This window comes from Sparus aurata, chromosome 10, assembly GCF_900880675.1.
Source record: "Sparus aurata chromosome 10, fSpaAur1.1, whole genome shotgun sequence".
NCBI lineage: Eukaryota > Metazoa > Chordata > Actinopteri > Spariformes > Sparidae > Sparus > Sparus aurata.
In genome coordinates this window covers 8,971,632-8,986,698 of record NC_044196.1, presented here as the reverse complement: position 1 = coordinate 8,986,698, position 15,067 = coordinate 8,971,632, and the positions used below count along the sequence as shown (strand labels likewise).

General features: G+C 40.7%; 1 protein-coding gene across 2 annotated transcripts; it reads left to right on the top strand.

The window, feature by feature from the left end:
* Positions 1-2,757: 2,757 nt before the first annotated feature.
* Positions 2,758-14,305, top strand: txk (TXK tyrosine kinase). Of its 2 annotated transcripts, none has more exons than XM_030429863.1 (16): positions 2,758-3,170; positions 7,798-7,846; positions 7,981-8,062; positions 8,146-8,271; positions 9,174-9,238; positions 9,403-9,462; positions 9,604-9,658; positions 9,919-9,998; positions 10,091-10,215; positions 10,306-10,380; positions 11,133-11,304; positions 11,397-11,613; positions 12,557-12,621; positions 12,860-12,978; positions 13,105-13,262; positions 14,105-14,305. In XM_030429863.1, exons 1-16 carry the CDS (start codon positions 3,155-3,157, stop codon positions 14,174-14,176), a joined length of 1,536 nt encoding a protein of 511 aa, XP_030285723.1. In that variant the 5' UTR covers positions 2,758-3,154; the 3' UTR covers positions 14,177-14,305. The 2 variants fall into 2 exon arrangements, with proteins under 2 accessions (XP_030285723.1, XP_030285721.1); XM_030429861.1 differs by having other exon boundaries at positions 2,759-3,170; positions 10,088-10,215.
* The last annotated feature ends 762 nt before the right edge of the window (positions 14,306-15,067 follow it).

Sequence of the window (15,067 nt, the reverse complement as noted above, 5' to 3'; positions counted from 1 at the left end):
ACCCAAAACACGAAAACAGGAAATGATGGAACGAAGTGAGGAACGGAGCGCATAGAAAAACAAAGCGCACACAGTATTGATTCAGTATTCGACCAACCCAAGAAGACGTTTGTGGACTAATACTTGGCACACATGAAAGATGACTACGGTTAGGCTGACACTCGCGTTGTGTGCTCTCGGGCTTGTCATGATACGAAGCCGTCACCATCGTCACTTCCGCCCCTCCCACACACGGCGCTGATTCGCTAGCACACCGCCAATCAGAGAATCCAATGGCTCAGATGTCCGACGGCCCACCTCCTCAGACTTCGCATGTTGAATCGGAGCCGACAACGTCCGCGCGGCTCCGAAAGCTCCCGACGCAGCTGAACACACCTAACAGATTTGTTCCCGACCTCGTCCGAGTTTACCCAAACCAAACCCAAAGTTTAAAACTGTGTGTTAATAAATAATTTGAGAACATTTTCAGACGTAAAAGATGAATGTTAAAACGGTCAGACATGTTTGATAAATGGAAGCTTTTCTTGGAATATGAAGGTTGTTGTTAAGAATAGAGACATTTTTAAGAAAGTCATATTCGGAGAGTGAGGACAGTTTGAGAATATGAACACATTTTATCATAACCTATGAAATATGTCATTTTTGGACGTTATAGAAAGTAAGACTATTGTGGGAAATTAAGTTCATGCGACGGTGAGCGGATGATTTGTTTCCACGATGTTCCTCTTAAGTGTAGAAGCACAAATGTTTGTGTGTCATCGTGAAACCGAAAGCTTTACATGAAACCTTGGAGTTTAATCATAATCAGCTGACTTGATACGTGACGACTGGAGCAGATTAGAGACTGTCCTGAAGTGCATCCATCAACACTCATCACATGTCTGAAGATCACTTCTTTAATGTCAGTCTGAAGCTGGTTTCAGTTCTTTTCTTAGAAAATCAGCCTGCAGAGACGTGAAACTTCATGCGAGGACACACCTGTTGTTATTATTATAACAGTAGTGGTGACAGTTAAATTAGTGGTGCTGAGAGAAAGTTTTGTTTTGAAAATGCCTCGTGATGCCTTCAGGTGCACAGGAGACTGTTACTAAAGAGCTGAAACTGGATGGAAACAACACAACTCTGGTACCGGCCTACAACCATGCGTACCTGATCACCTCATCATCGTTCTCGTCAGGTCGCTGGCTGAGGTTTATTCAGTCAAGAGTTATAAAAAGAAATATATAACGTTTTCTTCCTCTTATGATTAGAAACTTTGATCCGAGGCTCAGTCCTGTTGCTGTTTTCTAATCATTTATACATAGAACAACTTCCGGTCGGCACAGATTAGTTTCAGGCTCCTGTCCAGTTAGCCACACCCACAGCTGATTGAAGATTATTTCTCCTCTCCACTACTGACTTCAGTGATCATCTGAAGATTTACATCAAATATCTCAACAACCAGCCAAGCGGCAACAATCACGTGTTGCTGTTATATGTTATATATGTCTGTAAAGGACAGTAGCATTGTCATTGTGAGCATGTTAGCATGCTGCTGTTAGCATTAAGCGAAGCAAGCCATTTGCCAGAATAAATGCTAGCTAAGTACGTTTCTGTGAAAACTACAGATACGTTTTTTTTTTCATTCCGCTGTGTTTCTCCTCTGGTTAGGTTTAGATACCTGATTTGGGGCGCGCAGGTGGTTGAGTGGTTAGAGCGCATGCCGTATACTCAGCTGACCCCGGTTCGATTCCGGCCGGAGGTCCTTTGCTGCATGTCACATCCCCCTCTCTCTCTCATATTTCCAATCTGTCTACTGCTTAATAAAGGTGTCTATGCCGAAAAAATAAAAAAGTACCTGATTTGGTCGCCACAATCGCAGATAGAGATGGTCTGAAGTGTTTTTGCCACAAACACATCAGGAGATGTATGCAAGAGTGCTTGAAAATTTCCAGTGATGAGAGTTGAGCTGCGGTCGACCGTTTGACAGCCGTGTAATAATAGCACCTCTGACACCTTTGGTGCAAATGTCAACCTTGGACACATCTGTGGTTTGAAGAATGGTACATCCTGGAGACCGGGCTGTGATAGTTTTGATGACACGCAGAGAGTCTCTTCAGATCTCCAACAAAACAAGTCATTTTAGGCCGAAAATGTTGTTTTTCCAACCCGGCCAAGGGCATAAATGATGTAACATGTAACCATAAACAAATGTAAAGTTGAAACATAAAGAAACATCGAGTGTTAAGTTATCTGAGGTTTTGCAGAAACGTACTTGTTAATGTTTATTCTGGTGACAGGGGTTTGATGCGGTTGTTAGCATTTAGTGCTGCTGTGCCTAAATCCAGCCCCGCTGAGCTGTGAACTGTCCAGTTCAAATAAAGTTAATCTGAATGCGATTTTTTGAAACACATATCAAAAAATGGCAAGAGTAAAAAAGAAGAAACAAAGAGTTTTTCAAAGATTGGATTTAATGATGTAAAGTTCACATTCACGGAGTCAGTTGTCTTTTTCATTGTGGTTTTGTTCAGTGTGTGTGTGTACGTGCGTGTGTGTGTGTTTGTGCGTGTGTGTGTGTTTGTGTGTGTGTGTGTGTGTGTGTGTGTGTGTGTAGGTGTGTGTGCGTGTGTTCTTCCTGGACTCGTTCAGAGACGGATGCTCTGTGGTTTCATTCACGTCATTCTTTCACTTCCTCTCCATCTCTTTGTCTTCGTCTCTCGTTCTCTCTGTAAACACCGAACGTACAAACGACTGAATGTTTTCAAATCAAACTTTATTTGTGCTGCTGAAGCCGACAAACACAAACTTGAAATGATATTTATCTTCTTCCTTCCCTCCCCAACCGTGTCTTCTATTCTCTTTGTTGGCCTCCCTGCTTCACCTTCTTGACTTCCTCCACCCACCTCTTTCTATCTCTCTCTTCATCTCTTCCTTCACCTCTCTCTCTCTCTCTCTTTCTGTCTCTGTCGATCACCTATTTTAAGGTTTCCTAACCTGTGGCATCGCATCAGCCCCGTTGAAGCGCTCGAGATCTACGAGAAAATCATCGCTGACCTTAAAAAACTTGAGCTGAAGACGAAAAGCTGGAGCTGAAGAAGAGATAGAAGACGAGGAGGAGGAGGAAGAGGAGGAAGAGGAGGGAGAAAGAGAAGAAGAAGATTCGTAAAAACGGTCGATGATGATTCAGTCAAGTAAGTTCCTGTACCATAGAGTATCTGCACATTAAACTCCTGATGATTAACTACGTATGTAAACTCTATATACAGAAGGGAGTTTTAAAAAAATACATTAAATCTTAACATTCAAAACTTTCACAGAGAAAATATATGGAACTTGTAAACTTGGCTAGTCTTTCAAAATAAAAGCCTGTTGTTGGGTCACATCTATGCCGTCCTCACCAGACCGCTTTGTCAACGTAAAGAAGGTTTAACATAGCATGTTAGCATCAGAGCGCTAAATTGACTTGAGGTTTGTTTAAGGAGTCTCGTCGTGAGAAGAAACGCAACTTTCTTCCTCTCCGAACAGCAGCAGGATACATGAAGCTAAAACTGCAGACACATTCAACAAATCTACACGATCAACACTCTCAGCAGCAGATGATATCTTGTGCTTGTAAACTTGGCTGATAATGTGAAATCCTCTCAGTCAGCAAAAGTGTTGACACCATGATTTATTTATTTCAAAATAAAAGCCTGAAGCCAGCCTCACTGGACCACTTTGACAAATGAAGTAAGGTTTTACATAGTGTGACTCTTGTGCAAGCAATATAGCACTAAATTGACAGATTTATTAATGGAGTTTTGAATGGGATCATTGTAAAGAGCAGGAGGTCGTGAGAAGAAACGTAACTTTCTTTCTTTCTGAAACAGCAGCAAGATGCAGAGAACAAAAAGTAAAAAAACAAAACATAAACACATTCATCGAATCTAGAGAAGGATCATGAATTTTAGCTTGGCCATCGTGCAAAAATCATGAATAATCTTCTTAGTCAAAGGCGAAGTTGTGTGTTAAACATGCACAGATGGATAAACTAGGTCTAAAACTGTCAGCAGCTTAATCTTGAGTTAAAACTTAATTTAGTGTGTTTGCTTCTAAAACTGTAAGTTCACAATAATAAGACAACAGTCATTTCAGACTCACTGTACTCTTCGACTCTTTTGATTTCACTTTACTGTTTGGGCGTGCAGAGAGGTGGAAACGTAGACGGAAAGCTGGTGAGAATCAGAGACACCTGTCTGCAGAGTGCTACCTCTGACCTGCTGAGTTCATAGAAACCGTCAGTAGATAAAGTCAAGTTTCACTTCTGTTTCTCTCTCTGGCACAAACGGACAGTTACCCTGACAGGAAGTTGACGGCGTCCTTTTAAGGCCACACAGGCTCTTTCAGCTTCGCAATAAAACTTTGTGTTTATTACCCCGATGGAGTCAGAGTTAGAGGAACAGTTCACCCACAGAAATCCAGTCATCGTCTCCTCCCTCCATGTTAATATAGAGTTAGGTGAAGTCTCGTAGTCCACAAAACAGATCCGGGGCCTCGCAACAAAACAGAGGTCAAGCATTCTCGTAAACAACTGAAGTAGTCAGAGGAAGAAAATATAAAATGTAATCTCGTAATCTAAGTCAACAAAAGATTTGAACAGAGGCCATTATTTACACCTGTGATGATGTGCAGTAGAGCTTCAGACACTTTTAGCATAGCAGCAACAGTTTTCTACTTAAAAAAGATAAATAAATAACAACTTTTCAAATCAATTTGGATCACGGGTCTTCTGGAGACTTGAATTACCGCTGACGAGGTGTATGGAGACATTTGATGTTGTTTTGGTTGATTTTTTTTCCATTTTGAATCAAGTTTCCAGCTACTTCAGCTGTTTAGCAGAATGTTGCAATGCTAACCCCTCCATCAGCATGAAGGGAGGAGATGATGACTGCATTTTACATATTTGGGTGAACTGTTCCTTGGTAAAGACATGACCTCACCCAACGCTGCCTAGGATCGGCTGGTGCTCATTGCCTTTATCAGTTGGATACAGTAGGCTACTTAGGCACTTAGCTTAATGCTAATGCTAGCCTTGCAACTTGCTCAAAGTGACAATGCTAATATGGTTATGCTAAGGATGTATAATATGATGTTAACAATGTTCGTTTAGCGTCTTAGCATGCAAGCATTCACATAATTTGCATGCTACAGTAAAGTACACTGGAGGCTGATGGGAATGTCTTGATTTTTGCACACATTTGGTGATAAACTGAAGTTTTGGATGCTTTACAGCTCTTTTGAGAGGATCAGGAATATTCACACCAAATTTCAATTCAGTCCCTCAAATAGTTGTTGAGACATGTAAGTCTGGACCAAAGTGCTGGACTGCTAGCATGGCTAAAAATATATGTTTCAGGAAGTCCAGTGTGAGAGATGGATCTACTTCTTTAAAGCAGATGTTTTCGTCTGCAATTAGCATGAACATCTGTACTTATTTCCTGAGATATCAGTCAAATATGACCATATGAACGTAATACCAGTATTCTCAGATTTAGTGTAACTTACATTTCAGGAGGGATCATTATCTGTGTCTCCATTTGGACTAAAAAACCTGATATATCTTCAGAAACAGACAAAAAAGATGCAACATATTCCTGCAGAACTTGCCTTAGAAATCTGCAATTTTTAAGTTTTCTTTAGAATCACAGTTATTTAGTCGTACTTGTCTATACATCCATGATTACACTGTCAACAGGAACTGCTCACAGCTAATTCAGCATATTTTAATCATGAAAATTTGCAAAATGTAAACAAATATAAGGTTAAACAACGGGGACTCAAGTTGTAGCCCACAGCATCGCTCAGTGAATCCATAGTGACAGCATACTTTTGTTTAGCACACATCCTCCATCTTTAGGATCAAGAAATCAATCATGTGGTATGCTATGAAAATTTAGCTTAATTAAAAATTCAGAATGCATCATATTCTGTATGTTTTACTCCAAAATCTGAAGGTTGAAGTATAAAGTGGCATGAATTAGTAAAAAGGCGTGGAAATCTCTTTGTTCTGTTGTGATTCTCATGTGTAATACTGTGTCTGTATCACAGTACGATACACATCCAGTGTTATGAGGTTTAAATGTTTCCATAAACCCCCATATTGAAGTTTTCAGTCAGCCTGTGGAGGAAGGAATCTCTCGGTTACAGAAACATTAGAGAAAGTGTATCGATGGGATGTTGGTTCACCACAAACCACCAGAAGAGTTCATCGCTCCTCATGGCATCGACATGTCGTGAGGGGATCCGGAGGGCTGCTTTTATTTTGACAGTCACCTTTAAGTCACATGACAGGCATCGATGTTGTGGTCGTAGACAAGTTGTTCTTCAGCTCAGGAACATAAACTGTGCACATACATCACAAACGGTGAGAAAATTACCCACACTCAGCTCGCTGTTCATTCGCCCACAGAAACACACACACACACACACACACACACACACTTACAGCGAGATAAAGAGTGTGTTAGTTCTGTAGAAAAGGAAACTGTACTTCCTGACAAAGACCTCCCACTCCAAACCACAAAGAGAGAGAGAGAGAGAGAGAGTTAAAGTTAAAACTGAAACACTCTCAGAGACTGTGGGAGAAGCTGCCCTGTTTAATTAGCAATAAGCTTCTTCACTGTTAACTTCACTTCAACTGGATCTTGGACTTTTAAGGCCCTGCAGTAACACTATCGTCTGTTGGCCTTTAAAGGTTCCATTTTGTTTATTTTAGAGTTCATACTTTTATCTTTAGTGTTTACTAAACAATGTTTACATGCTTTAAAACATTATTTTTATTTATACTGTCCATCGTTGCTGCACCGACTGTATATTCGGCCTCTTTCCAATCAGCTCTGAAGGAGAAAGTCCGGTGCAGAGCCAGACTCTCTGGAGGAATAAACACCTGCAGTAGCAACACATTCTGTGGCTTCGACCACCCTTGGTGCTTGCTGCTGCTCATGAGCTTAACTAATAAGGCTGATGTTCAGGAGAGTGATCTGGTTGTTTGCACGATTAGTGTGAATAAACACAACAGCTCCATTTCACACAGAGGCCACACCTTCAGGAGGAGTAAACACCATGGTGGTGCTGAGGATGTTGACTGTATAGTTGTCACACGGTGGTCAGGTCTACACCGATTACATTACTTAATTCTGGCAATACGTCAGATTTAAACTTGGTCATAACAGAGAACCTGATAATGGTAATGAGGCGAAAGGAGTTAGTTTCTTCACTGAGAAGTTGGAGGTGTGCAGCCTGTGACCATCTAACAGCTCCATCGTGTCCTGTTACTCCCAGAGACGGAATGAAACGTCTCCCAGACATATTCAGAAACTGATCCGCACTCAAACAAGCGTAGAAATTGACTGCAAAAAGCTACACTCAACTGAACACATTGCATTTCCTGTGACTTGCCTACTTTCAAAATAAAAGTCAAGCTGCAGCAGTAAATTAACGCTCCATGGACAGTGAGCGTTTTGTCACAAGCATGTTGGTTCGTGGGTAAAACTTCATCACCACAGCAGCATTGGGAGCATCGTTAAAGTCCGGCCTCGACTCGTATAAACAGGAAGTTGGTATTTAATTGTGTTGACAAGGATCTTAAAAAGTCTCAAATTAAACCTCAGTGACACTAAAGACCAGCACAAAAACACATGCGAGTATCAGAGTTTGGTTTCATCCGATTCTCCAACTTGTGATCTATGATGCTCCAGTGATCTTTGACTCATTTTAAATCTTAAAGGATTTGTATCGTGGATTTATTTAAGTAAAAACTTCTCCTGTTTCCTCGCCCAGATCACTCCATCCACTCCATCTTCTGCTGCTGCTGCGCCGTTCAGACCAGGTACAGCCTCACATCTCCAAGTGAACTAAAATATAAACTATATATTCTTTATTTACTTCCTGTTTTCTTAAGTAAATGAAGTAAAACCCGGTATGGTCCTTTTAAAAAGCTCAGAATTGATTGTTTGATTTCAGGGAGTTCAGCACCCGCATGGAGCTGGAGGGAAGCACCACGCTGTGTTTCCAGAGCAGACGATACCCGGGACACGCCTATCGGGTAAGAGTGTGTGTGTATATGTGGGTGTGTGTATGTGTGTGTGTTTGTGTATTGTGTGTAACTCTTCTCTCTTTCTCTCTCAGGTGGACAGGTCGAGGAGGAAGCTCCCCCTCCCTCCTCCTGAGGACGGTGAAGATCAGGGGTTGTTAAGTGTCGTCGCCATGTACGACTTCACCGCCAAGGAGGACACTGACCTCACACTCAAACAGGTACACAAATGCACACGCGCACACACACACACAAACACACACACAGATACCACAAAGTAACAGAGTACATCTACCATCTACTCTACTAGGTATTTGTACTTTATTGGAGTTTTTCATTGCTTTATTCATCCAATTCACTTCATTTTTGAGGCTAATATAATACATTTGTTTGATTTCTTCAGTTACTAGTTACTTTACAGATTACGTGCTGCATCAGAGCAAAAGGAGAACATTTCTAAGTGAAATAATTAATGAACAATCAGAAAAAAAACACTGAAGAATATGTATCCGTTACTTTTACTTGTAAGTTTGATAAAATATATTTAACATCAGATACTTTCAGACTTTTGGGTACTTTTTACAAGAGTCAATTGATATGTGATATATATTGATATGTCGTCTTCACTGTGCAGGAAGGTAATCTGAAAAGTAACTAAAAAGTAACTAAAGCTGCCAGATAGATGTAGTGGAGTAGAAGTATAAAGTTCTATAAAATAGAAAACACTTGCGTACAGCACCTTGAATTTGTTCCTGTACAGTACTCGAGTTAATGTACTCAGTTACTTTCCAGTTTAAAAACACTGATAAATGATCATAATGTAGTTAAGAAAAAAGTAAAATACAGGAAGCGTTTGTCAAGTTACACAAAGAACTTGTTGAGTTTTCTGTTTCCACTGATGGAATGTAACTGAGTAAATTAACTCATGTACTGTACTGTACTTTGGTAAAATTATGAGGAGGTTTCTACTTTCCTTCTGCTGCTTTTTGCTTGCACTCCACTATATTTAAGTACTCTAGATATGGGTTAGTTCCACGTTTACCAACACGGTATCTTTACTTTTACTCGAGTATGCCCTCTGAGTACAGTAACAGTGAGGTGATACAGAGTGTCGTGTCCACAGGGAGAAGAGTACATCATCCTCCACAAACAGGACCAGCTGTGGTGGAGAGCGCAGGACAAACACGGGTACGTTCAAGACTAAACGTGGAAAAGTCTCAACGATAACTGGATTCAATGTCTGACCTTCCATCTAGCGCCACTTCGAACTCATCCAACACTTTGGTTTGCTAGCATGTTTGTCTGAAAACATTGTAAAATGGCCACTGATGTACGCTCCTTGTTTCCATCAGGAATAAAGGCTTCATCCCCAGTAACTACGTGACAGAGAAGAACAGAATCGAGGCAAACTCGTGAGTCTTCTGCTGCAGTTTATTACTTTTAACGTTTGTTTGTTTGATGACAACATCTTGTAGAAAAGTGTTCAACAACTGCTTAACATCGTAAAAGGCAAAAGTTATATCATTAGTCATGTTTCGTTCGTCTCTCTGGAGGTGGTACTGCAAGAACATCACCAGGACAGAAGCAGAGCAGCTGCTGAAACAGGAGGTAAACACCTGTCTGTCTGTCTTAATGTGTCTGTTCGTATGTTTAGCAGGGAGGTAGATATCTAAAAGAAAGTGACATGTTTGCTGTATGTGGAACTGAAGCAACTTATGAATTTGTTGATCTACAGAAATGTGATGACTCTCTGCTGTTCTTTGTCTAATTTGATAATGATATGATGTATTTTGACTTTGGACTGTTGGTGATACAAAACAAACTGAAAACTGTTTTTGTGTTTTTTTTTTATTTCTGGTTGTTTCCAGGACAAAGAGGGAGGTTTCGTGGTGCGAGAGTCCAGTCAGAAAGGAGTTTACACCGTCTCCGTCTACACCAAAACACTAAGGTGCTTCACGTCACAGCTGAAACAGACACACCACAAATTCACACATGATGAATATTTACATATATATCTTTCTTTCTTTTGGTTGTCAGCAGTGCTAGCGGGGACATCAGGCATTACCAGATCAAAATAAGTGACACCGGGCAGTTCTTCCTGGCTGAGAAACACACCTTCAACTCCATACCTGACGTCATACACTACCACGAACACAACGCAGCAGGTACATGAGTTTACACTGTGCGTGCACGCTAATATCCAAACAGGGCTACATTTAAAGCTTCATTTCATCTGGTTTGGTGTGTGTGTGCAGGTCTGGTGACCAGGTTAAGGTACGCGGTGGGACCGATGGGAAGGTGTGTACCTGCCACAGCAGGATTCAGCTCAGGTGAATAAAAACTATATATATATTGTGTTGTCAGTTTTTTCCATGATTTCTAAGGTCGTGCAGCCCTGTCATAATAAATGATGTGATGCTAAATGAGTTGAAATATGCTAAATCACCAGAATGGTCTTGTAAAGAAATGGGCCTCTAGATGGGACTGATTGAGTTCCAGTCTGGAGTTGTTCCCTGTGTAATGCGCCAACAGTCAACACAAATCTTCGGGATATCCGTGCATCCTGTGGAGTGGTCATCATTCTGATTATAGCAATTTGGTTGCTAACAAAATAAAACATATTTAATAAAGCCCTGCAGCGATCCTCCAAGAGCAGAGACGATAAGTGACTCCCCACAAAAACAGCATCTCCCTGATGAATCCCGAGCTCCTTAAGAAGCTTTTTCCTCTGGAGAGTTTCCTCCATCCTGTCAAGTTTAATACTCGCTCTTCTTAGTTTAAATCACTGAGAGCTGCCTCTTTAATCATAGATGTATGTTGTTAAAAAAAATGATTTATTTATTTATTTATTTATAGATCACATATAGAAACAAACGTTGGCCAAAGTGGGGATAGTCCTTCCGATTGAGATGTCACTATGCTTAAGTCGCTTGTTTGTCTACATTGAATTTATTCTCGAAGGAGGTCAGAATTTGAGTTCAGAGTTGTCTGGAAAGCAGCATCACATGTGTTTCTCTCTCTTCTGTCTGTGCTGTATCTCCCTTCCTCTTTTCTCTTCTTCCTTCTGTTTCCCTCCCTGCAGAGAAATGGGAGATCAACCCCAGCGAGTTGACCTTCATGAAGGAGCTGGGCAGCGGTCAGTTCGGTCTGGTGAAGCTCGGTAAGTGGAGGGCTGAGCAGAGAGTGGCCATCAAAGCCATCAGAGAAGGAGCCATGTACGAGGAGGACTTCATCGAGGAGGCCAAGGTCATGATGTAAGGAGGGGGGAGAGGTCCAGATGCAGACAGGCAGAGATGAGGGAACAGAGACGAGGAAGTGAAACTGGGTTTGTTGTTGTGTTTCCCAGGAGGCTGTGCCACCCTAAACTGGTGCAGCTGTACGGTGTTTGCTTGCAGCAGCGCCCCCTGCTGATCGTGGCCGAGTTCATGGAGAATGGCTGCCTGCTGAACTTCCTGCGGCAGAGGGGCGGGAGCCTGAAGGAGGTGTGGCTTCTGTCCATGTGCCAGGACGTCTGTGAGGGGATGGAGTACCTGGAGGCCAACAGCTTCATCCACAGAGACCTGGTGAGTGTTTTCAGCTATGAGATGATTGATTTTACAGCCAATCCAAGACGGTTGACAGATCTTTAGAAGAAAGAGAGTTTTCTCAACGCATAAAAGAACACTTTATCAGAAAAACTCAGAATCACAGATGTGGACATTCATAGTTTTCACTGGCCAGGAAGTGCATGAAAAATAGTAATCTGAAAAGTAACTGAAGCTGTCAGACAAAAAAAGTATATTTGCTTCAGAGATGTACTTTTTTTAATAAATGTACATAGTTACAATCCAATATTGCAAATAGTACATGGTCATTGGTTGAAGTTGACCTTATTCTAATGTTTTCATATACTGTTTGGGAGTATAATCTGTAACATTGTCTCATGTTTTGTGTGTAAAATCTTAATATTCAAAGGTAGCTAGTAGTTGTACTGCTTTACAACACCAATATGCAGTAACTACATGTTTCATATCTTCCAATAAAAGTTTATTATAGCATAGAATAATTAATTTGTGGGAGAGAAAACAGCTCAAATTTAATGCAGGCTTGTTAAGGTTTGCTGGCAGCATCAGTTTAAGCTAATTGTCTTAAGCTTAATATATTTTTCCCTGTATCCTGGAGTCAAAAATTCAATTTTGATGCTCCAACACCTTCAGAATTTAAGTTATTTCACTACATAAATTAGATATATCAGTCGTTCTAGTCCTGCTAAAAGCTAATAAGCCTAGATTAGTATTAGTATTAGTAGCATTATGGCCCTGACCGTAGTTGAATTCACATTATTTCTCATGATTATTCTACTAATTATGTGTACTTTTTGGACTTAAGTACTTAAGTAAATCTACATACATATCCACCAGTCACATTTCTCTCACACAGCCTACTGGGAAAACTGGTCCCGGTGCAATTTTGTCTGAAGTTTCTGGTTCTTTGTCTGAAGTTTCTGGTTATTTGTGTCTCCTCCAGGCAGCGAGGAACTGTCTGGTGAATGAGCACAACGTGGTGAAGGTCAGCGACTTTGGGATGACCAGGTACATCAAACATTAATTCACCTTTCAAAGGATACGTTTGACATTTCCATAATTGGCAACATTCGCTTCTGGCAGTGAACTTGATCAACACCATCCTCATGTTTGTTTGGTAAAATTGAATCCAGGGCCAGTAACTCATTAGCTTAGCCTGGGTTAGCATAAAGACTGGAAACAGGGAGAAAATGCAAATTGTAAACCGTGTAATGTGTTTCAGTTCTCACTCTGTTCATGTTTGCAGGTATGTTCTGGACAACCAGTACACCAGTTCTAGTGGTGCCAAGTTCCCAGTGAAGTGGTCGCCTCCTGAAGTTCTCCACTACAGTAAATACAGTAGCAAGTCTGACGTCTGGTCGTTTGGTGAGGAAACCACAGATTCATGTTACCGTCCACTCGCTCTAATTAGTAGAAATACTAGTACCAGTAATAATGGCAGCAGGACCCGCAGAAGTGTGTATCTGATCTGTGGATGATTTGAGTTTGCAGGTGTGGTGATGTGGGAGATCTACTCGGAGGGTCGGACTCCGTTTGAGAACCTCACCAACTTGGACGTGGTTAATGACATCACCAGAGGAGTCCGGCTGTACCGACCGCACCACGCCTCGCAGCCACTCTATGCCATCATGTACCGCTGCTGGCACGAGGTACTTTTGTTCATTAATGTGTTCAAGTGATGAGTGTTTATTCATTTTCCATTTATTTACGTGCTTTTGTCTCAGCAATAAAAGATCAGGGATGCCCTTCAGCTTTCAGCCACATGGAATAATATCCTTCACCAGATCAAGCTTGTTCTTCCTATTGGAAGTCTCTCATCTGACAGTTGGGAAGAAGTTCTTATGACTTTTTCAAAGAAGTTCTTTTGATTGTTTGTTCATTGTTCTTCTGAGAGTTAGAAAGTTGTTATTTCAACTGTTTTGAAGTTGTTCTTCCAACTGTTTCAAAAAAGTTATTTTGACTGTTTGGAAGTTGTTCTTCCAATGGTTTGAAATCCGACTGTTCCAACGGTTTGGAAAATCGTTCTTCAGACTGTTGAGAATTCGTACTTCTGACTTCTTGATTGTCATGATTGTTTTGATAGTTGTTCTTCCAGCCATTGGATAGTTGTCCCTCAGATTGTTAGGAAGTTGTTCTTCCGACTGTTTGAAGACGTTCTTTCATTTTTTGTTGGTTGTTCTTCCGACAGATTGAAAAAAGTTCTTCAGATTGTCTGTTAGTCGTTCTTCCGACTGTTTAAAAGTCGTTCTTCCAACTGTTTATATCAGTTGTTCTTCTTCTTGTTGAGGAAAGTCATTAGATGTACCTGAAAGTCCTGGTAACATCGCGTATAGGTAGTGACAAGAACCTTAAAGCTATCACTTTAATTTAATTAAGTTGATGATCACACCTTTTGTTAACGACTGCATCAACTCTTCCCTTTTCTCCCTATCTCCTCAACACCTCCTCTTGCTCTTCCGCTTCCTCTTCTTCTTCGGTGGTGGTCGTTTAGAGGCCTCAAGGTCGGCCAACTTTCTCCGAGCTTCTGGAGGACATCAGAAAACTGGCAGAAAACCCGGATTAACTGACACATATCCAGTATTATATTGCTGTTTTTCAAACTAGTTTTTTTTTCTGTAACTGTTATCGTGATTGTACAGTCTGTATTTTTTATTGTAAATAACAATTTTTTCATTAAAATTCTTCTTCTTCATTCATTCTTCTCTGCCTTTTAATGAGGATTTGGTCTCATGAATTTTAATCTGTTGTGTGATTTTGATCTTAAAAAACACCAAAACACATATATATATGTAAAAAAAATGTTAAAGTTTAATCTTCAAATGAAATCAACTTGTTACCCTGTGTCTTTATGGAATAATAGACAAACCAAGCAAATGTTGTAAAAAGTGACCAAGTCATTAAAAGTGCAGTTCTTCAGAAATGACAGCAGGAGGCGGTAGAGAGCTGTCAGTTTACCTCCTGTGAGCTCACAAGGCTGATAGTTCAGCATTTCATCCACCACTGTGGAGAAAACTACATGTCTTTTTAAAGTTTTAAACATAATATAGGAGATGAATAATAATAATAACACACAGGATGAGGTCAAAGTGAAGACCTGAACATGGCTGTAGTCACAGAGCCTTCACTCCTGCATTAGACATCTACTGAATTTAAACAACAAGAGAGAAAACAGAAGCCTGCAGGTATAACGATTATTTAAAATAAAAATAAAAACACATACTAAAGACACAAAATTTACAAATAAGTTCAGGAAAAGTCATCTGTGCTGCAACAACCATCTCAAATGTTGTGATATTCACATGTTGTGATCTAAAAAATTCTTAAACACTACAGTGTCACGTCACGTTGAAGGACGCGCTGACGTAACCGTCTGCCCAGAGCGTGGCGGGGGGCGTTACCATAGCAACACACACACACACACACACACACACACACACACACTGAGAGGGAGAGA